General features: G+C 39.4%; 1 protein-coding gene and 1 pseudogene across 5 annotated transcripts in view; both read right to left on the bottom strand.

Annotated features, from left to right (window-relative positions):
- RAI14 (retinoic acid induced 14) overlaps positions 1 to 23,032 on the bottom strand; it is a 171,880-nt gene continuing 148,848 nt past the window's right edge. For all 5 annotated transcript variants that reach the window (XM_037798792.1, XM_037798790.1, XM_037798791.1 and 2 more), the window contains 4 exons: positions 20,635 to 22,158; positions 18,761 to 18,910; positions 2,496 to 2,561; positions 1 to 1,919 (listed from right to left, as the gene is read on the bottom strand). In XM_037798792.1, the coding sequence (XP_037654720.1) occupies positions 1,842 to 1,919; positions 2,496 to 2,561; positions 18,761 to 18,910; positions 20,635 to 22,158 (1,818 nt within the window). In that variant the 3' untranslated portion in view covers positions 1 to 1,841. The remainder of the gene's footprint in view (positions 1,920 to 2,495; positions 2,562 to 18,760; positions 18,911 to 20,634; positions 22,159 to 23,032) is intronic.
- Positions 15,715 to 18,563, bottom strand: LOC119506515 (annotated as a pseudogene).

The following is a 23,032-nucleotide window of genomic DNA, read 5'->3' as shown; positions in this document are numbered from 1 at the left end:
TGCAAAATGAAACAAAAGTTTATTTTCTGCAGTAACTTCTGTAAATTACAAAGACAAAATGCTAGACTACAGCATATAACTTTTCAATATTTAACCAGAATACTTGTAATAAATACACATATTGAAACAAGATAAAAGGCTACGCTTTTGTTAAGCATCCTACAAAATGTCTCAAGTTTTATACTCTGCAGCATTTCGGTGTGGGGGTAGGTGGGAGGTTTGTTCTGTGTTGTCTTTAACTGCTGCCAACAAAAAGTTCTTTCACATTTCTTTGGTGCACTTTCAAAATTGTTTAACTATAATTAAACAACTTAAGAAAGGTAACACCAAGCTTTAAAGCCATGTTGCTTTGCCATTGTTGGTGTTCATCCAATACAGATTAACACATCATCCAATACAGCCAAGCTCCCTCTGAGCCCAGGCGGCCTTGAGGTGTATGGCCCCTGCTGAAGGAGGCATACACCATACACATTTTGGAGATTCCTGTATTCGGTTTATCTCCTTCAATAGGATCAAAACCATAAGGGAAGCTGCAAGCAAGTTAGAAATATTTTTAACCTGAAAGTAAAATGAACAGAAGTGTTTTTTCCCCAAGACCTTCGCTATGCACCGTAATGATACCATATCAGATTTTTAGTTTCAAGGGTGCAAAACTGACTGATACTAAGAGTCCTTACAGAGATTATCTGTGGGCACTGGGAGAGTTGGGGCATTCAAAAATATTCAACGGGTAAAAAGAAGAGTTATTATATTCAGATATGCACTACTGTTCCAAGGAAACAGTGGTGGAAAAGTCCAAGAGGGTATTGGCAGCAGCTCATCTTGAGTTTGGAATACATAACCACCTTTTGCTATAGCTGAAAACTTGGAGGAAAAGTTATATTTTTAAAAAACCTTAAGCATGGTTACCTAAAAAAATTTCATTAATATAGTCTAATGTAAATTTCACTTATTTAGGGGTTTAGATATGAAAAAAATTTTAAGAGCCAATAAAAATATTATAGAGAAAAAACACTTTTTTAAAAATTGAGGTTAAGAACTGTGAGGCATTTCTTTTAACTGTAAACAAAGAGTTTCCTGTAATCCCTTGTTGAAACACAAGTGTTTGTATTTCCTGAGCTTCAGGGATAACAGCAGGAGGCAAGTTTGCATAGAAAATTTGCAATATGTCAAGGATTCACTTCAAAAGAAAAACTTTTAAGGGCAATTTGCTTTTGTTTCTAGACTTCATATTTTAGTTAATAGTGCTCATCAGACTGTGAGATTGATGAGCTGGATGATGAGATAGACAAGGTAGATTGGGGAAAAGGAAGGAATTAGAGTTTTTAAATCCACAGGATGTCATGATCAAGGGTATTAAGCATGCACCTCATTACTAGTGCCATACTAATTTGGTTAGAAATTAAATCATGTTTTGGGATCGGAAGCCAAAGGTAAAAAGTCCTCCTGTGCAGAAGGGCACAGTCCTGAATGTAAGAACTGCAGGAGAATTTACTGCATGGAAGCCTCAGCACCTCCCGGAGAGGGAAGCCCCTCAGCTGGTTGGATACGGAGGAGGGTACCCCCCTACCAATCACAACCCAGGCCTCTGAGCCTGGCTGATCCCGGCTCTGGAATCTGAAGGGATGGGTGACCTCTGCTGGTTTGAAGCCTTCAAGTGGTTCTCAGGAGGGCAGTCGTTTCCTGGGACCAGTCCTCAGAAGCCTTTGGAAAGGGAAGAAGCTATGCTAGGTCACAGTGCATACCACGAAGGAGAACAACGGCAGTGGTTGCCAATGACTAACTCCGAATCTAACTCAAAGATGGACAATAAGGGGCAGAGTCCTGCCAAGGAATCCAATTTACTTCTTCTGGGATTGGTTTTTACACATGGTAAGAATTTGCTTCAGTACTTTCTGGACATCTTCATCCATCTGACCCTAGGAAATTAAAAAAAAAGACACACACACATTAGAACTTAAGTCAAGCCACCGTCTTTGCCTAGGAGCTTGGCTTTTCCCTACCCCGATCTTTGAGGTTAATGTTAGCTCTAACAATTCCCACATTTCTATGGGGAACAAAATCAAAGAGAGGGCCCCATTCTTCTCCCTCTGGAGGATGATGAGACTGGGTCAACCAAAGCCCTCAGGAAAGGGTTTTTGTGTTCTTGGTTGGAAATGCAAGCCCAGTTAGCCAGAAAGTTAACAGTCACTGGGGTAAGGCTGTGCAGATGGCTCCAAGAATATAAGCATGCCTGTAAAAGAAAACTCTGGGTCCTCCAAAGGGGGCTAGCAGCTCATCCTCCTTCATTTTCTCAACATATTATGAGGCTGTTCCGAGTAAAGAGGGCACGAGGCTCCTGACACAAAATCCAAAGCAAAGCAAAATAAATATTAAAGCTTTCCAGTGAAAAGGATTCTCATCTTTCTTGTTCTTTCTATGAGTTTAATGATGGCAGTTTGGACAGTATCTGCTACTGTGCTTCTGTCCAGATACTTTGTAAGTTGTTACCATACCTGGACAGCATAGAGAAGATGCATTCTGTAAACCGATATGACCTCCTGGTGTTGTTTCTTGCATTCCTAGTAAAAGACAATTTGATGTTATTCTTTAGCTTAAGAGAACTCTGAACATCCACCAAAAGCTACCCAAGTGGTCCCCTCTTCTATATGCTGGTGCATGAAGCTTTTATAATTGCTCTGGGCTCACTGGGTTGTGTATTTCTGATCACTTGTGAGTATGCTTAGGGAAAAAAAACCAACTTATTTCATATCTTGGTATGTCAACTTTAGAAAAAGAAAATGCAGGTAAAAAGTATTTATTATAATCCCAAATGTGTTTAAAATACATATGTCTACTTAGGCAAATTTACATATATACCCAGAGTAAATAATATAAGGAAATATATCAAAGGTAAAAAGTGATTAATTTCTCAGTAGAATTATAGATAATTTTTTGTTTTCCAGTTTTCTGTATCTTTCAACTTTTCTACATTGACCTATTAATTTCATAGAAACATATATTCTTTTTAAGCAAGTTATTAATCACCCACTACATAGCCAGTATTATACAACCCCAGGGAGCTCAATTATTCAGCTACCAGTACACCAAAGGGCAGAACAGAGTGGTGACACCAATCTCAAGTGAATCCTCAGTACGGCTGTTCACTCCGTGATTTCTCCTTTTTGAGCTATTTCTCCAGTTCCTTTCAGTGACTATTTCAAGGATCTTTTAACTCAGCTTTGAACTCTTCTCATCCTAAGAAGCAGTCTTTTCTTCCTACTTCTTTAGGAAAATTAAGAAAATTATCATATGTGGATTACTTCAAAAATCAACAAAAGTATATTAATACCCATTCTTTCCTCCTTTCCATCAGTGTCAAGAATGTGAGGTGTCCTTCCTTTTAAAGGACAACCCTTGAAACCTTAGTCCTTTGAAGTTCATGAATTAAGTACCTCCTCTCTGTGATGTTTCCTTCCTACCCTTTGATTACCCCCACTAAATTATAACTTTATTTCCCAGCTCACTGTCTCCCTGTCCATCATTTGGGTGACTTCAGTATTTGTGTGGATGACCTGCCTGACACATGAGCCTCTCAGTTCCTCAGCCTCCTCATCTCCATTGACCTGTTGCTCCTCCTCATTCCAGCCACTCACTCTCATGGTCATAGCCTTGACTCTGTCATTACCACCTATGAAGTCTCAATGGAAAACATCCCACCCTCTGACCACTGTCTCCTAGCTTTCCAGCTCACCTACTCTAGCTGCCGCTCCTGGACCCCACCTGTGATTCAGATGTCCATCTATGTATGATCCTCTTTAGCAGTCAGCTGATGGCATTCAGATTTTCCTCTACCACTCCACTGAGACTGTTCTAACCGGCATTTCCAAAGACCATCTAAGTGCCACATCACAGTCCTTGCTGCCTTCTCCTTATCCCCTCAAGACCTCAGTACAATTATCAGTTACCCACACTGGGCATGCACAGTTCCTCTCTCTGCCATCAATATGCTAGGCATCTCTTTATTAATGGACACTTCCCATATTGTGAAATATGAAATTCTGTGAGAGCAAGGACTGTGTCTTATTGATTTTTTAATTATTTTTTAATTGTGGAATATAACATGCATACATAGAAGTTATAACTTTCCAAGTGCAATTTAGCAAGTAGTTAGAAATTTCAAAGAATGTTATGGGTTACAATTCCATAGTACTGGTTATTTCCTTATTTGTGAAATATCTATGCAAGAAAATGTAAGTTTCAAATTACAATTTAACAAGTAGCTATATAGTGTTACACTTCTACCTTTTCAGTTCTTTCCTTCTAGCTATTCTAATGCCCTAGCAACTAAGAAGAAGAAAATTATATAGAGATTCAGTACTCATAATCCTTTGTGAAATTCTATCTTTTTCTGTTGCTATCCCTTCCTCTAGTTTAACCACTTTCTCAATCTTCAGGGCAGTCTGGGCAGTGACAACCCTAATTTGTTCACGTTGAAAAGGGATGTTGACATTATGGTAAAAGAACTCTACACAGATGAATGACATTTAGCCTTCCTATCCATGAACATGGAGTATCTTTACACCTAATTAGGTCCCCTTTGATTTCTTTTAGTAACAATTTATAATTTTAAGAATTTCTGTGTAGAGTTCCTTTACATTCTTGATTAAACTTATTCCTAGGTACTTAACTTTTTTAGTTGCTATTGTGAAAGGATTTTTTTTTTAATTGCCCCTTCAGTTAGGTCATTACTAGTGTATAGGAACATTACAGACTTTTGTGCATTAATCTTGTATCCCGCCACTCTGCTGAATTTGTTTATTAGCTCAAGTAGCTTTGTCATCGATTTCTCAGGATTTACCAAATACAAGATCCTATCATCTGCAAATAATGACAGTTTTACTTTTTCCTTACCAATTTGGATACCTTTTATTTCTTTGTCTTGGCAAATTGCTCTGGCTAGAACTTCTAGTACAACGTTGAATAATAGTGGTGACAGTGGGCATCCTTATATCATTCCCAATCTTAGGGGGAAGGCTTTCAGTCTCTCACTGTTGAGTACTACACTGGCTATGAGTTTATCATATATGCCCTTTATCATATTGAGGAAATTTCCTTCAATTCCTACCTTGTGAAGTTTGTTATTTTTTTAATCAAAAAGGGATACTGAATTTTCTCAAATGCTTTTTCAGCATCTATCAAGATCACTTGATGTTTCCCTTTAGAATTGTTAATGTGTTGTATTAAATTGACCAGTTTTCTTCTTGAACGACCCTTGCATGCCAGGAATGAACCCCAAGTGGTCATGGTGTATAAATCTTTTAATGTGCCTTTGGACTCAATTTGCAAGTACTTTGTTGAGAATTCTTGCATCTATGTTGGTTAGAGAGATTGGCCTGTAGTTTTCCTTTTTTTGTAGTATCTTTATCTGGTTTTGGTATTGGAGTTATACTAACTTCATAAAATGAGTTAGGTGGTGCTCCTTCAGTTTTTTGGAAGAGTTTAAGCAGGACTGGTGTCAATTCTTTTTGGAAAGTTTGGTAAAATTCCCTTGTGAAGTCATTTTCTACCTAGATGACTAGTCACTGTAGGTAGATTTTTTTTTTTTTTTATTGAGATATATTCACATACCACGCAGTCATACAAAACAAATCGTACTTTCGATTGTTTACAGTACCATTACATAGTTGTACATTCATCACCTAAATCAATCCCTGACACCTTCATTAGCACACACACAAAAATAACAAGAATAATAATTAGAGTGAAAAAGAGCAATTGAAGTAAAAAAGAACACTGGATACCTTTGTCTGTTTGTTTCCTTCCCCTATTTTTCTACTCATCCATCCATAAACTAGACAAAGTGGAGTGTGGTCCTTATGGCTTTCCCAATCCCCTTGTCACCCCTCATAAGCTACATTTTTATACACCTGTCTTCGAGATTCATGGGTTCTGGGTTGTAATTTGATAGTTTCAGGTATCCACCACCAGCTACCCCAATTCTTTAGAACCTAAAAAGGGTTGTCTAAAGTGTGCGTAAGAGTGCCCACCAGAGTGACCTCTCGGCTCCTTTTGGAATCTCTCTGCCACTGAAGCTTATTTCATTTCCTTTCACATCCCCCTTTTGGTCAAGAAGATGTTCTCCGTCCCACGATGCCGGGTCTACGTTCCTCCCCGGGAGTCATATTCCACGTTGCCAGGGAGATTCACTCCCCTGGGTGTCTGATCCCACGTAGCGGGGAGGGCAGTGATTTCACCTTTCAAGTTGGCTTAGCTAGAGAGAGAGGGCCACATCTGAGCAACAAAGAGGCATTCGGGAGGAGGCTCTTAGGCACAACCATAGGGAGGCCTAGCCTCTCCTTTGCAGCAACCGTCTTCCCAAGGGTAAAACTTATGGTAGAGGGCTCAACCCATCAAACCACCAGTCCCCTATGTCTGTGGTCATGTTAGCAACCATGGAGGTGGGGTAGGCGAATACCCCTGCATTCTCCACAGGCTTCTCAAGGGGGCACTACATCTTTTTTTTTTTCCTTGTTTTTTTTTTTTTTTAACTTTCCCTTCTTTTTTAAATCAACTGTATGAAAAAAAAAGGTAAAAAGAAAACAAACATACAATAAAAGAACATTTCAAAGAGACCATAACAAGGGAGTAAGAAAAAGACAACTAACCTAAGATAACTGCTTAACTTCCAACATGTTCCTACTTTACCCCAAGAAAGTTACCTAATATAGCAACATTTCTGTGAACTTGTTCCTACTATATCCATCAGAAATTAACAGACCATAGTCATTTCTGGGCATCCCCAGAACGTTAAATAGCTTATCTGTTCTTCTTGGATTATTGTTCCCCCTTCCTTAATTGCTCTCAACTGCTAGTTCCCCTACATTCTACATTATAAACCATTTGTTTTACATTTTTCAAAGTTCACATTAGTGGTAGCATATAATATTTCTCTTTTGGTGCCTGGCTTATTTCGCTCAGCATTATGTCTTCAAGGTTCATCCATGTTGTCATATGTTTCACGAGTTCGTTCCTTCTTACTGCTGCGTAGTATTCCATCGTGTGTATATACCACATTTTATTTATCCACTCATCTGTTGAAGGACATTTGGGTTGTTTCCATCTCTTGGCAATTGTGAATAATGCTGCTATGAACATTGGCGTGCAGATATCTGTTCGTGTCACTGCTTTCCGATCTTCCAGGTATATACCGAGAAGTGCAATCGCTGGATCGAATGGTAACTCTATATCTAGTTTTCTAAGGAACTGCCAGACAGACTTCCAGAGTGGCTGAACCATTATACAGTCCCACCAACAATGAATAAGAGTTCCAATTTCTCCACATCCCCTCCAGCATTTGTAGTTTCCTGTTTGTTTAATGGCAGCCATTCTAACCGGTGTTAGATGGTATCTCATTGTGGTCTTAATTTGCATCTCTCTAATAGCTAGTGAAGCTGAACATTTTTTCATGTGTTTCTTGGCCATTTGTATTTCCTCTTCAGAGAACTGTCTTTTCATATCTTTTGCCCATTTTATAATTGGGCTGTCTGTACTATTGTCATTGAGTTGTAGGATTTCGTTGTATATGCAAGATATCAGTCTTTTGTCAGATACATGGTTTCCAAAAATTTTTTCCCATTGAGTTGGCTGCCTCTTTACCTATTTGACAAATTCCTTTGAGGTGCAGAAACTTCTAAGCTTGAGGAGTTCCCATTTATCTATTTTCTCTTTTGTTGCTTGTGCTTTGGGTGTAAAGTCTAGGAAGTGGCCGCCTAATACAAGGTCTTGAAGATGTTTTCCTACATTATCTTCTAGGAGTTTTATGGTACTTTCTTTTATATTGAGATCTTTGGTCCATTTGGAGTTAATTTTTGTGTAGGGGGTGAGGTAGGGGTCCTCTTTCATTCTTTTGGATATGGATATCCAACTCTCCCAGCCCCATTTGTTGAAAAGACCATTATGGCTCAGTTCAGTGACTTTGGGGGCTTTATCAAAGATCAGTCGGCCATAGATCTGAGGGTCTATCTCTGAATTCTCAATTCGATTCCATTGATCTATATGTCTATCTTTGTGCCAGTACCATGCTGTTTTGGCAACTGTGGCTTTATAATAAGCTTCAAAGTCAGGGAGTGTAAGTCCTCCCACTTCGTTTTTCTTTTTTAGAGTGTCTTTAGCAATTTGAGGCATCTTCCCTTTCCAAATAAATTTGGTAACTAGCTTTTCCAAGTCTGCAAAGTAGGTTGTTGGAATTTTGATTGGGATTGCATTGAATCTGTAGATGAGTTTGGGTAGAATTGACATCTTAATGACATTTAGCCTTCCTATCCATGAACATGGAATATTTTTCCATCTTTTAAGGTCCCCTTCTATTTCTTTTAGTAGAGTTATGTAGTTTTCTTTGTATAGGTCTTTTACATCTTTGGTTAAGTTGATTCCCAGGTACTTGATTTTTTTAGTTGCTATTGAAAATGGTATCTTTTTCTTGAGTGTCTCTTCAGTTTGTTCATTTCTAGCATATAGAAACATTACTGACTTATGTGCATTAATCTTGTATCCTGCTACTTTGCTAAATTTGTTTATTAGCTCTAGTAGCTGTATCGTCGATTTCTCAGGGTTTTCTAGATATAAGATCATATCATCTGCAAACAATGACAGTTTTACTTCTTCTTTTCCAATTTGGATGCCTTTTATTTCTTTGTCTTGCCGGATTGCCCTGGCTAGCACTTCCAGCACAATGTTGAATAACAGTGGTGACAGCGGGCATCCTTGTCTTGTTCCTGATCTTAGAGGGAAGGCTTTCAGTCTCTCACCATTGAGTACTATGCTGGCTGTGGGTTTTTCATATATGCTCTTTATCATGTTGAGGAAGTTTCCTTCAATTCCTACCTTTTGAAGTGTTTTTATCAAAAAGGGATGTTGGATTTTGTCAAATGCTTTTTCAGCATCTATTGAGAAGATCAATTGATTTTTCCCTTTTGACTTGTTAATGTGTTGTAATACATTGATTGATTTTCTTATGTTGAACCATCCTTGCATGCCTGGAATGAACCCCACTTGGTCATGGTGTATGATTTTTTTAATGTGTCTTTGGATTCGATTTGCAAGTATTTTGTTGAGGATTTTTGCATCTATATTCATTAGGGAGATTGGCCGGTAGTTTTCCTGTTTTGTAGCATCTTTGCCTGGTTTTGGTATTAGATTGATGTTAGCTTCATAAAATGAGTTAGGTAGTGTTCCATTTTCTTCAATGTTTTGAAAGAGTTTGAGTAAGATTGGTGTCAGTTCTTTCTGGAAAGTTTGGTAGAATTCCCCTGTGAAGCCATCTGGCCCTGGGCATTTATTTGTGGGAAGATTTTTGATGACTGATTGGATCTCTTTGCTTGTGATGGGTTGGTTGAGGTCTTCTATTTCTTCTCTGGTCAGTCTAGGTTGTTCATATGTTTCCAGGAAATTGTCCATTTCTTCTACATTATCCAGTTTGTTGCCATACAGTTGTTCATAATATCCTCTTATAATTTTTTTAATTTCTTCAGGATCTGCAGTTATGTCACCTTTTTCATTCATTATTTTGTTTATATGGGTCTTCTCTCGTTTTGATTTTGTCAGTCTAGCTAGGGGCTTGTCAATCTTGTTGATCTTCTCAAAGAACCAACTTTTGGTGATATTTATCCTCTCTATTGTTTTTTTGTTCTTTATGTCATTTATTTCTGCTTTAATCCTTGTTATTTCTTTTCTTGTACTTGGTTTAGGATTGGTTTGCTGTTCATTTTCTAGCTTCTTCAGTTGATCCATTAGTTCTTTGATTTTGGCTCTTTCTTCCTTTTTAATATATGCATTTAGTGCATAAATTTCCCCCTTAGCACTGCTTTTGCTGCATCCCATAGGTTTTGGTATGTTGTGTTCTCATTTTCATTCATCTCTATATATTTAGCAATTTCTCTTGCTATTTCTTCTTTAACCCACTGATTGTTTAGGAGTGTGTTGTTTAACCTCCAGGTATTTGTGAATTTTCTAAGTCTCTGATGGTTATTGACTTCTAATTGTATTCCATTGTGGTCAGAGAATATGCTTTGAATAATTTCAATCTTTTTAAATTTATTGAGGCTTGTTTTATGACCCAGCATATGATCTATTCTGGAGAAAGTTCCATGAGCACTAGAAAAGTATGTGTATCCTGGTGATTTGGGATGTAATGTCCTGTATATGTCTGTGAAATCTAATTCATTTATCAGATTGTTTAGGTTTTCAATTTCCTTATTGGTCTTCTGTCTGGTTGATCTATCTATAGGAGAGAGTGATGTGTTGAAGTCTCCCACAATTATTGTGGAAACCTCAATTGCTTCCTTTAGTTTTGCCAGTGTTTCTCTCATGTATTTTGTGGCACCTTGATTGGGTGCATAGACATTTACGATTGTTATTTCTTCTTGCTGAATTGCCCCTTTTATTAGTATGTAGTGGCCTTCTTTGTCTCTCAAAACATCCCTGCATTTGAAGTCTATTTTATCTGAGATTAATATTGCTACACCTGCTTTCTTTTGGCTGTAGCTTGCATGAAATATTTTTTTCCATCCTTTCACTTTCAGTTTCTTTGTGTCCCTGTGTCTAAGATGAGTCTCTTGTATGCAACATATTGATGGTTCATTTTTTTTGATCCATTCTGCGAATCTATATCTTTTAATTGGGGAGTTTAATCCATTTACATTCAACGTTATAACCGTGAAGGCATTTCGTGAATCAGCCATCTTATCCTTTGGTTTATGTTTGTCATATTTTTCCCTCTCTCTATTAATATCCTTTATTGTATCCATACCGAATCTCTTTAGTACTGAACCTTTCTCCAAGTCTCTCTGTCCTGTCTTTGTTTCTCTGTCTGTAGGGCTCCCTTTAGTCTCTCCAGTAGGGCAGGTCTCTTGTTAGCAAATTCTCTCAGCATTTGTTTGTCTGTGAAAAATTTAAGCTCTCCCTCAAATTTGAAGGAGAGCTTTGCTGGATAAAGTATTCTTGGCTGGAAATTCTTCTCACTCAGAATTTTAAATATATCGTGCCACTGCCTTCTCGCCTCCATGGTGGCTGCTGAGTAGTCACTACTTAGTCTTATGCTGTTTCCTTTGTATGTGGTGAATTGCTTTTCTCTTGCTGCTTTCAGAACTTGCTCCTTCTCTTCTGTGTTTGACAGTGTGATCAGTATATGTCTCGGAGTGGGTTTATTCTATTTGGAGTTCGCTGAGCATTTATAATTTGTGTATTTATGTTGTTTAGAAGATTTGGGAAGTTTTCCCCAACGATTTCTTTGAATACTCTTCCTAGACCTTTACCCTTTTCTTCCCCTTCTGGGACACCAATGAGTCTTATATTTGGACGTTTCATATTATCTATCATATCCCTGAGGTCCATTTCGATTTTTTCAATTTTTTTCCCCATTCTTTCTTTTATGCTTTCATTTTCCATTCTGTCATCTTCGAGGTCACTGATTCGTTATTCAACTTCCTCTAGTCTTGTACTATGAGTGTCCAGAATCTTTTTAATTTGGTCAACAGTTTCTTTAATTTCCATAAGATCATCCATTTTTTATTTAGTCTTGAAATGTCTTCTTTATGCTCTTCTAGAGTCTTCTTGATTTCCTTTATATCCCGTACTATGGTCTCATTGTTCATCTTTAGTTCTTTGAGTAGCTGCTCTAGGTGCTGTGTCTCTTATGGTCTTTTGATTTGGGTGCTTGGGCTTGGGTTATCCATATCGTCTGGTTTTTTCATATGCTTTATAATTTTCTGTTGTTTTTGGCCTCGTGGCATTTGCTGAACTTGATAGGGTTCTTTTAGGATTTGTAGACCTATTGAAGTCCTTATCTCTAATTTATCAGATCTACAGCTTCGTGGAGTACACTTTCTCTAACTAACCAGCAGGTGGCGTCCACGAGCCACCTGTTCTCCACAAGCCAGTTCTCCCCTGCTTAGCCTTTTTAGTGAGTGGGGGAGTGAGTCTTGTGGGGTCCAATTGGTGTACCAAGCTTGCGTGTGTAGTTGGTGTTGCCTGCCCTGTATATGGGGCGTGTTTCTGGGCAGTCAGGGAGGGGGGGTGGCCCTAACAATCAAATCTCCCTGGTGATCCTAGAGTTTTAAAGCTGCTGCAATAGTCTAATCCTTCAGTTCAGTCCTGCCACAGTTTGTCTCTGCCACTGACCCACAAGTCCTTGGTATTGGCGTATGGCTCCTGAGACTTGCAAGTGGGCCCCTCTTCCAGGCTGTGCACCCTGGGTCCTCTGTTGAGGGATGACTGTGCTATGTCACAGGTGAGTGCCGTCCCCCCAGGGCAGTTCTGGGCTGCTGAGCTGTGTAGGGAGGCTCCCAGTCTGCTGAAATGATGGCTGAATGGGGCTTTGTTAATTCACACTGCTCTACCTTCTCAACTCTGGGACAATCAGCTGAGGTTGCAGGGAAGGCTAATGTCCACGCCCAGTTTTGTGGTGTGTGCCTGTTATTTGAAGCGCTTCCGTCACATTGGGTTGTCTGGGGCAGTTCTGGGCTATGGGGCTGGCGATGGGCAGGAGTGTTTCCTGTCCACCAGGATGTTGGCTGTGAGCTGACAGCCCCCTTTTCTTGGGAAGTTGTGGTGTTTAGTGAATTTTCTCAGCCACTGGAATATTGCCTTTTGTCTCAGAGCTCTCTTAGTTCTCCTCTTGACTTGACGTGCCCAAATTGCAAGTCTTTGAAGCTTTCTGTAGTGGGCTTCTTAGAGTAATTGTTTTAGAAAAAGAAAAAAGGATTTAAAAAAAAAAAAAAAAAAGGGCCCTCCTCAGAGATCTAATGGGTTATTGAAATGCTAAGAGACAAAGCAACCAGGGCCATTAAGGAAAGGTCCACAGGGCAGAGAGATCAGCTTTTCTTCGGGATTTGCATATGCGCCTCAGGGCCTGAGATCGGGCCTGAGCTCTGCCCTTCCCCCTTCTATGTTCACCAGAACTCCAAAAATCCTCTGCTTTTATTTTGGAGTTTTTCGTGTTGTTTTTTTTCTATGCCTGTCTCCTCTCTGCTGGGCTGGCTGCTCTCAGATTCTCTGTTGTCTGGTCTCCGTCTATCTATGGTTGGAGTTTGGATCAGCAGAATGAGTTTCCGATAAGGGCTGCCACTGCAGTTCTCCCTTCTCCTTCCCGGAGCTGACAGCCCCTCCTCCCACAGGACTGAGCCTGGCAGAGACGGGCGCGGGTCCCCTGGCCGCAAAATCTTACAGATTTCGCTGATCTCAGCAGTTCGACGTTTTCATGAGTGTTGTATGAAGTATGCCCAAAGTCAGATTGCTCTGTGGTGTCCAGTCCACGCAGTTCCTGGCTTTCTACGTACTTTCCTGGAGGAGTAAGTAAAACATACAGCTCACCAGTCCACCATCTTGCCCCGCCCTCTGTAGGTAGATTTTTGATGACTGATTTGACCTCTTTGCTTGTGGTTGGTTTGTTGAGGTCCTCTATTTCATCTCGGGTCAGTCGAGGGTTGTTCATGTGTTTCCAGAAAATTGTCCATTTCTTCTAAGTTGTATAGCTTCTTGGCATACAGTTGTTCATAATATTCTCTTATGATTTTTTTTTTTTTAATTTCTTCGGGATCCATAGTAATTACCCCACTCAGACTTCTGATTCTGTGTATTTGGGTCTTCTCTCTTTTTAACTTTGTCAGTCTAGCTAATTTTGTTGATCTTCTCAAAGAACCGACTTTTGGTTTTCTTTATTCTCCCTATTGTTGTTTTGTTTTATTTATTGATTACTGCTTTCTGTTATTTCTTTTCTTTTACTTGCTTTAAGGTTAGTTTGCTGATTATTCTCAGGCCTGTTCAGTTGTTCAGTTAGGTCTTTGGTTTTAGCTCTTTCTGGCTTTTTGATGTATGCATTTAGAGCTATAAATTTCCCTCTCAGAACCGCCTTCACTGCATCCCATGGGTTTTGAAATGTTGTGTTCTCATTTTCATTTGTCTCTAGATATTTACCAATTTCTCTTGTAATTCCTTCTTTGACCCAGTGGTTGTTTAGGAGTGTGTTGTTTAATCTCCATATATTTGGTTATTGATTTATAGTTACATTCCATTATTTTCAGAGAATACACTTTGAATAATTTCAATCTTTTTAAATTTACTAAGCTTGTTTTGTACCCCAGAATATGATCTATCCTGGAGAAAATTCCATGAGCCCTAGAGAAGAATGTATATCCTGGTATTTAGGGATGTAACAATCTATACATGTCTGTTAAGTCTAATTCATTTATCATATCGTTTAGGTTCTCTGTTTCCTCATTGATCCAATGTAGAATAGAGTAGTGTATTGAAGTCTCCCACTATTATTGTATATGTGTCTATTGCTCCCTTCAGTTTAGCCAATGTTTGTCTCATGTACTTTGGGGCTCCTTGATTGGGTGCATAAACATTTATGATTGTTATTTCTTCTTGGTGAATTGTCCCCTATTAATATATAGTGTCCTTCTTGTCTCTTATGACATCTTTGCATTTAAAGTCTATTTTGTCTGATATTAGTATAGCTACCCCTGCTTTCTTTTGGTTGCACCTTGCATGGAATATTTTTTTTCCATCCCTTCACTTTCAGTCTCTCTGTGTCACAGGGTCTATAATGGGTCTCTTGTAAACAGCATATTGATGGTTCATACTTTTAAATCCATTCTACCAGACTGTATCTTTTAATTGGAGAGTTTAATCCATTCAGATTCAAAGTTATTACTGTGAAGGGAGTTCTTGAATGAACCACCTTATCCTTCGGTTTTTATTTGTCAGATCTATTTTCCCCCCTCTCTTTTTTTCCTTTAAGTTACCCTTACTAATACATTTCAGTTCTGTGCCCTTCCACACCACTTGCTCCTTTTTTTCTCAGCTGGTAGAGCCCCCTTTAGTATTTCTTGCAGGGCAGGTCTCTTTTTAACAAATTCTCTCAGAATTTGTTTGTCTGTGAAAATTTTAAATTCTCTCTCAATTTTGAAGGAGAGCTTTGCTGGCTAAAGAATTCTTGGCTGGCAATTTTTTTCTTTCAGAATCTTAAATATGTCGTACTACTGCCTTCTTGCCTCCATGGTGCCCACTGAGTAGTCAGTGCTTAGTCTTATGTTGTTTCCCTTGTATGTGGTGAATCTCTTCTCCCTTGCTGCTTTCTGAACTTTCTCCTTCTCTTCAGATTTGACAATCTGATCAGTATATGTCTCGAAGTGGGTTTATTTGGATTTATTCTACTTGGAGTTCATTGGGCATCTTAGATTTGCATATTTATGTCATTTGAAAGGGTCAGGAAGTTTTCCCCAACTTTGCCTTCAAATTCTCTTCCTAACCCTTTTCTCTTCTCTTTCTGGGACAGCAATGATTCTTACATTTGTGTGCCTCATGTTGTCCATAATTTCCCTGAGATCCATTTCAAGTTTTTCAAATTTTTTCACCTTTTGTTCTTTTGTATATTTGCATTCAATTGTCTTGTCCTCTAGTTCACTTTTCTTTCTTTGCCATCTTCAAATCTGCTCTTCTGCGTCTCTAGTATATTTTAATTTGAGCAACAGTATCTGCTATTTTTAAATTTTCTCTTTCAAATTCTTTTCTTTTCAACTACATTTACTAGCTCACATAAATAGTTGAAAACAAATTAATCTCTCTTCCCTTCCTGTATCCTTGGCACAATGTATTATACCTCTTAATAAACATACTAGGGTAAACATCCATGGGGGGGGGGGGTGGATTTTAAAATATAAAATAGGTCAATAAATAGCCAAATATGGCAACCACTAAAAAATGTCTAGTTTCTTCTTTAAGATTAAGCCAGTGATTTGAAACTTTTATGAAAATAAATTTCATCTGTAAAACAAGGTAATTTGCAACTTAACTCAAGGTAATTTGCAACTTAACTCAAGTTTCTTTGACAGTTTAATTTTTACATAAAAAAACTGCAAAATTTCAACTAAAAAACAAAGAAAACATCAGACACAAGTTTACACTTTAAAACTTAGCCTCTACTTCAACAAATAATGACTGCTCATCAATTTACATTACTCCTGCTGTCCAGAACACATTTTCCATTTAAAACACTTTTAGTCATTCTTCTGTAAAGCATGGATAGCATCTAATGGGTATTGGTATATAGTCTGTTCTTGATGAAGACAACACTAGACAGATGTTACCTGACGCCTGGATAATGCTGAATGTGACAAAACCAGTGAGAAACATTAAGATATTTCTCCTTTTCTTGAACTGTCAGGTCAACAATAAAGCGATAAAGTCCATAGTGTAGTAGGATATATACTAAGGTAAAGTTACAGCTTGTAAAATAGACTAGACTTTATCTTCAAGGTATGAATTAAAATCCTTTAACAGAGTGTGGATATCATCTTTACTGGAGTTCTGTCTACTTGAGTTACCCTGTATTCTAACCACTGTTGCACTATTGCTTTTTCTTCTGCAGTACTCCCAAGCAAATACTCTTTGTTGGCTTGCTTGACTAGATGAGCTGCTATAGTAGTCAATCTTGTTAGAATGGGACCATTGTTTGTTTGAAGAACTAGAATCTGGCACTTGCCCTGAGCATTGTATTTATTCCCTTTACTCAGCCCAGCAACTTCTCCAGCAGCATCAATGCCGCCACCACTATCATCTTTCAACCCAAGCTTCTGACAGGGACAAGCTCAAATTCTTTTTTATACTCTTCTAGAGTCTTCTGGACGTCCTTTATATCTTTAGCCATCTCACTGAAGTTGTTTTGGAGACTTGTGTGTAATTTTTGAATTAATTTCTCCAAATTTTGTGTCTCCTGGCTTTTTAATTTGTTCATTTGCCTTTTCCATATTTTCTTGTTTCTTCAGGTGCTTTATGATTTTCTGTTGGCTTTGGGGCATTTGCTTATCTTGATAAGATTATTTTAGGAAACAGGATTATTTGAGCATTTATATATAATTTTGCAGAGCTACAGCTTGCTGGAGTGCACTTTCACTATCCTATGAGCAGATGGTGCTCTTGAGCCACCTCTTGCTCTGAAGGCAGCTTTCCCCCAACTTCAGCTCTGTGCTCTGTGGAGCCCAAACCGGGTGAGAATCCAATCAGTGCACCGTTTCTCCATGTGCACTAGCGACTGCCTGCCCTGGGGATGCAATGTGGGCCCTATGCAGTTGAGCAGGGAATCTGTTCAAGGGCACTCTACAGCTCAAACATGCCCTGCTTCCTGCCTGCCATCCACCTGCGAGCCTCTTGGGTGTGGGAGGGGCGACTGGTGCTTCTGTGTGGTGCCCTCTCCTATCCCTGTTTCTTGCCTATGCACACCCCAGACTTCCATGGGGGGAGAGTAAATGCAGTCAATACTCATCTGCTGCCTCCCAGGTTCCCTCACGCAAGGTCTGGCGGCTGTGGAAGATTATCTCCCCAGCTAATTATTAAGGCAGGTGCATGGGAATGGGGAGCCGCTGCTTACTCCCTTGCCTGGCAGAATAAACTCATCCCGTCCCTTGAGGCACAGTCCCTCTGCCTTTCCATCCACATCCCCACCACGTACTACAGGAGTCCCTCTATGGCTGCTCATACCCTGAAATCACAGTCCCCAGCATCCTCTGGCCCCTCTCTAGTATCCTTCACAGAGGGGAAGCCCGCTCCACCTCACCCACTTCGCCATCTTCCCAGAAGTCTCTGTGTCTTATTCATTTTATTTCATCATCTTGTACAGTAAGAACTCAAGAAATACATGTAGAACAGTTTTAAGAATTACTGTATAAACCATTAACATTTATCTACAAGTCTATAATAACAATCATAAAATCCAAGTCCTGTTTGTAGATGAAAGCTAGAGACAGTCCAGGATAAATTAACCATTAATTTCATGTAGAAAATCAACTGAAACCTTAACAGATCTAGTGATAGGCTAATGCCCCCAATACCCCACCAAAGAAGTCCATATCCTTTTTCCTGGAATCTGAGACTTACCTTATGTAGCAAAAGGTACTTTGCAGAGATGATTAAATTAAGGGTCTTAAGATGGGGAGAGAGATTATCCTGGATTATATCCCAGGGTCCCTAAATGTAATCACAAGGGTCCTGATAAGAGGGAGAAGAGAAGATCAAAGGAGGAAGGAGATACAAGATAGAAGCAGAGGTTGAAAAGAAGTGTTTGAGAGCCAAGGAATGCGGGCAGCCTCTGAAACGGGAAAAGGCAAAGGAATGGATTTTCCGCTAGGGCTTCCAGAAGGAACTCGAGGCTGCCAACATCTTGACTTTAGCCCAGTGAGGTTGATTTTGGACTTTTGACCTTCAGAGCTGTAAGATAATAAATTCTTGTTGTTTTAAAGTCACCAAGTCTGTGGTGATTTGTTACAACAGCCATAGGAAATAATACAGATATGAAAGGGCTTTCTTGGGTTAAATAAGAAGAAAGTTCAAGAAGCAGCTTCAGATACAGATATGCAACTACCAGAGATCCTGGGCCCTAATAAAAAGAAAAGCTCTTGTCACAGAAATGGGACCACTGTCACAGGAAAACAGGGAATGGGTGGAAACTTAGTAAATGAGTGAATACGTAGCCTTCTTCCCCATCCTATCGATTCCTCCCTTCCCAGCTATGCATTTTTACCCATCTCACGGCAGATAATGGCTAGGAGTTTCATCACTGGTTTCCTCCTTTGCCGTCACAATATCTTCAGTCAATTGCCCACTGAAGTTCAAAAGTCCTTGGGCTGGGAATCTGTTCACTCCAATCTGCCCTATCAATTGAGCTGGTAGATAATATACAACCCCTTCCCCAAATCAGGCAGCAAATACAAGTCTCACTCACAGCCAGCTGGTTCTGTAGCTGTTTGATCTGCTGCTGCAGTGCTTCCAGCTGCAGACTCTGCCTCTTGGATGAGCTCGTTGAGTAGGAGAGCTGTGAAAGGCTGTTCAGGGCTTCCTTCAATTTGGTGACTTCCTTTGACATCTCATTTATCTAGTGACAAAGGAAAACAAGATCAATAGGCAAGAGCATGTCTGCAGAAGCAATGTTTCAGCTGTTTCTAAGCCTCGAAAAGAGTCTCTATTGGCCTCTGGGATAACAAGAAAGATTTTTTTTTTTTAAACAAAGACCCATAAAATGAAAAAGATAATAGAATCAAGGAAACCAACACAGCGCTCTAAGACCATTATGTACAGATAAGCTCCTGAATTATACATTTTCTCCCGGTACATGGAGGTAACAAAAGGTGTGACATTGATTTCCTTCTTTCATCTCTTAAAAGTGTGCAATTGAAAAAGCAAATCAATCGGAAACAGGATTTCAGGCATTCTTTGATTGGAGACAGCTATGTCTTGCCTAATATTGCAACATGAATGATATAGGAACCCTGATATCTCTAGACATCTTGCTTTAAAGCAACCCCCAAAAAGGGGGATGTGAAAGGAAATGAAATAAGCTTCAGTGGCAGAGAGATTCCAAAACGAGCCGAGAGATCACTCTGGTGGGCACTCTTACGCACACTTTAGACAACCTTTTTTAGGTTCTAAAGAATTGGGGTAGCTGGTGGTGGATACCTGAAACTATTAAACTACAACCCAGAACCCATGAATCTCGAAGACAGTTGTATAAAAATGTAGCTTATGAGGGGTGACAGTGGGATTGGGAATGCCATAAGGACCAAACTCCACTTTGTCTAGTTTATGGATGGATGTGTAGAAAAGTAGGGGAAGCAAACAAACAGACAAAGGTACCTAGTGTTCTTTTTTACTTCAATTGCTCTTTTTCACTCTAATTATTATTCTTGTTATTTTTGTGTGTGTGCTAATGAAGGTGTCAGGGATTGATTTAGGTGATGAATGTACAACTATGTAATGGTACTGTAAACAATCGAAAGTACAATTTGTTTTGTATGACTGCGTGGTATGTGAATATATCTCAATAAAATGATGATTAAAAAAAAAAAAAAAAAAAAAAAAGCAACCCCCACCCCTACCCCCCACCCCTTATAGGCTCTTGATCCTTTTGAAATGCTCATTACAACGGATAAAAGATACCTGGACCGCTAATGAATACCATTAGGAACACCTGATGGAACTAGGAACATGCACAGCAAATTCAGATGCAGAACCAGCCTGAACACTCCCCTTTGCTTTCCTCTTTCTGTGCCACATCCAGCACCATCTCTAACTGCCCACCACCCATATTCCTCCCTGAACCTTCTATACACCTCTGAACTTGAGGGCCAGGGGGGGCAGTGTTTATATTGACTTGGGGAAAAGCTCATGGAGCTCAGGGAAATAGGATTAAGTCTAAGAGTATTTGGGTTTCCATATAATGGAAGAATCTGTTCTGGATTCAAAAGAAGAATTAAAGTCCTAGATGGGTCACATGCTTTTCAGTTTGTGGGTTCACTCCGATCCCTGACAATGGCAAAGCTTCTGTGAAATGATCTTCTAAATACATACATGTGATATATGTACATATATATGAAAATGCTTTAGTAAAAGCGGAAGTGGTAGAAGCGCAGCATTTTTTAAAAAACCAACATCAAACACTTTTACTAACATAGCATTAGAGACAGATATACTCACTTGCCAAGTCTCTGAGCTTCCTGACAGGTTGATGCAAAAGAAATGCAGCAAATTCTAAGTATATTAAAGGCTGAAAGGCCTAGGGCTTACTAACTAGAAACCCAACAGATGTAGAATTTCACCAACCTTCTTATCTTTATCTTCCTCCAGTTTTGAAGAGCTCTCAGAATATCGCTTCATTTCTGCAAGTTCTTCTTGAGCTTGCTGGAATTTTTGCAGAAGTTCGTTTACTTCTTGCTCTTTGGATTTCAAGAGAGTCTGAATATTTTCTTTTTCCCTTTTTATTTGTGAGACCTCACTTTTAACCTGGGCAACCTCTGAATGGGCCTTCTCTTTCTCTTTTACTGAATCCTTTAATTTCGATGCCAACACACTCACTTCACTCTCAAGAGAAAACTGGAGCTTTTCATAGGAAGACTTGGGTACCATAGCATCAGTCATGGCAGCTTTCTCTTCTAAGAGTTGTTTCTCCAGCTTGGCCACCTCTCCTTCCTTGCTTGCAAGGAGCTCTTTAAGATTGCTTATTTTTTCCTCCATCTCTTTTGCAGTAGTCCTCAGCGTGGTTATGACTTGCAAATGCTCTGCAATGGAGACAGAATTCTCTTTCTGTGCATCAACCAGTTGCTTGAGTTGGGTCAATTCATTTAATACTTTTGAATACTGAGACTTCATTTCAGACAGGGCCTCTTCTGCTTTGGCTCTGGATACGTTTGTCACATGCATTAGTTTCTCATGCTCCACTTTATGAATATATTCGGCTGTTAGGTCCTCTAGAGATTTCCTCTTCCTATAATCCTCCAGCTCGGCTTGGGCTTCTTTGTACAGCTGAGACAGCTCGCTCACTTGTTTGTTGAGTTCATCTATCATCCTGTTCATGGCTTCTTTCATGTCCCCAGCTTCATCATTGGCTTCTTGTGTCATCTGACTTTTTAATGTGTCTTTTAGTTTCATGATTTCTTCTTGGGCCTCTTGGTATTTCTCAAACAAAAATGCTTTCTCCTTATTCATATTCTCAATAACTGAGCAATATGAATTTTTCATTGCCTCATACTCCTCCACAGGTGGATTAATCACCACATCTTTCTCCCTCTCTTCAAGTTTTTTCTCTAACTCTTTCACTTTCTCTTTATTTCTTTCACTTTCTTCTAATGCATTCTGGAGGTCCTGCTTCAGCACATCTATTTCCTCTTCGGTGATCCTCAACTCATGGAGATGTGAATAATTTCCCACACTCTCAGGCGAAGTGAGGCCCAGTTTCATCTTCTTCTGCACACTAAGGACCTCTTTCATGGCCTCCTCATACTTGCTCTGTGTTTCTTTAAGTTTCTGGCTGAGGTCAGAGCCGTTCTCTGAAATCCCTGCATTGTTAAAGCACACCAGTTCTGTCCCTCTGGATTTAAGTTCAGCCTGTAGCTGTTTCCTTTCTGCTTCGGAGCTCTCCAGTCTCTTCTGCAGGTCTTGCAAAATCTCTTGTAGTTGCTGAATTTTGACATCGCTGTCAATGGTGGATTTACCCAAGGAATGTGTTAATAAAGATGGAGATGATTTGGCATCTGGGCTCGGTTTGCCCAGGAATGGGGCCAAGTCAGTTTGAGTGGAATGGTATGAGTCAAAACTTAGGTCTGCTTCTGCCTCCTTTGGAGTTTTGGCCTGGAGGGGAAAAAAACAACAAAACAACAAAAAACAACAGAAAAAGAATTAAATGACTCCCATGGCATGGTTAGGTAAGTAAACAATTAGAATGGGAGGAAGAAATCTGAAACTAGGTATGGGAGTGTGACATGAGCATTTTGCAGGTGTACTTCTAGCCCCACAAAAATAACATGATCTGGGACAGGAGAGTCAGAGTAATGACATGAAGCATGTTCTGTACTTCTATTAGGACAGATTATTTATGCTACTTTAAAAACCCTGAAATTATTTTTGGTGTAAAACCTGTGACTCAGGGGAAAACTTTAAAGTATTTTTTCCTTTGTTTCTTGTATCATTCTAGTTGTCAAGGCGGGCAATGGGCTTAGTACAGTTATTTCCTATCAAGTTCTTAAATCTACTAAATTATCAACTTTACTAAATGAATGGTTAACATTATATAAATATATATATACACACACATTACAAATTTGGCAATTTTGAGGAATACAGTTAATGAATAACACTCTCAAGAAACATGATATGAAACTATCAGGTGCTTAAGACTAATTACATTAAAAGAAAAAATTAATGTCAATGTTTAAAACAAAATATATGTGATGATCCTGAAAACTCCAACAGCTTCCCCTTGGGAAGACTGTTGCTGCAAAGAGGCTAGACCTCCCCATAATTGTGCCAAAGAGCCTCCTCCCGAATACCTCTTTGTTGCTCAGATGTGGCCCTCCCTCTCTAGCTAAGTCAACTTGGCAGGTGAAATCACTGCCCTCCCCTCTACGTGGGATCAGACATCCAGGGGAGTGAATCTTCCTGGCAACATGGAATGTGACTCCCGGAGAGGAAAATAGACCCGGCATTGTGGGATGGAGAACATCTT

This window comes from Choloepus didactylus, chromosome 11 (genome assembly GCF_015220235.1).
Source record: "Choloepus didactylus isolate mChoDid1 chromosome 11, mChoDid1.pri, whole genome shotgun sequence".
In the NCBI taxonomy this organism is placed as follows: domain Eukaryota; kingdom Metazoa; phylum Chordata; class Mammalia; order Pilosa; family Megalonychidae; genus Choloepus; species Choloepus didactylus.
The sequence above is the reverse complement of the archived record's forward strand: the minus strand, read 5'-3'. Positions and strand labels throughout refer to the sequence as shown.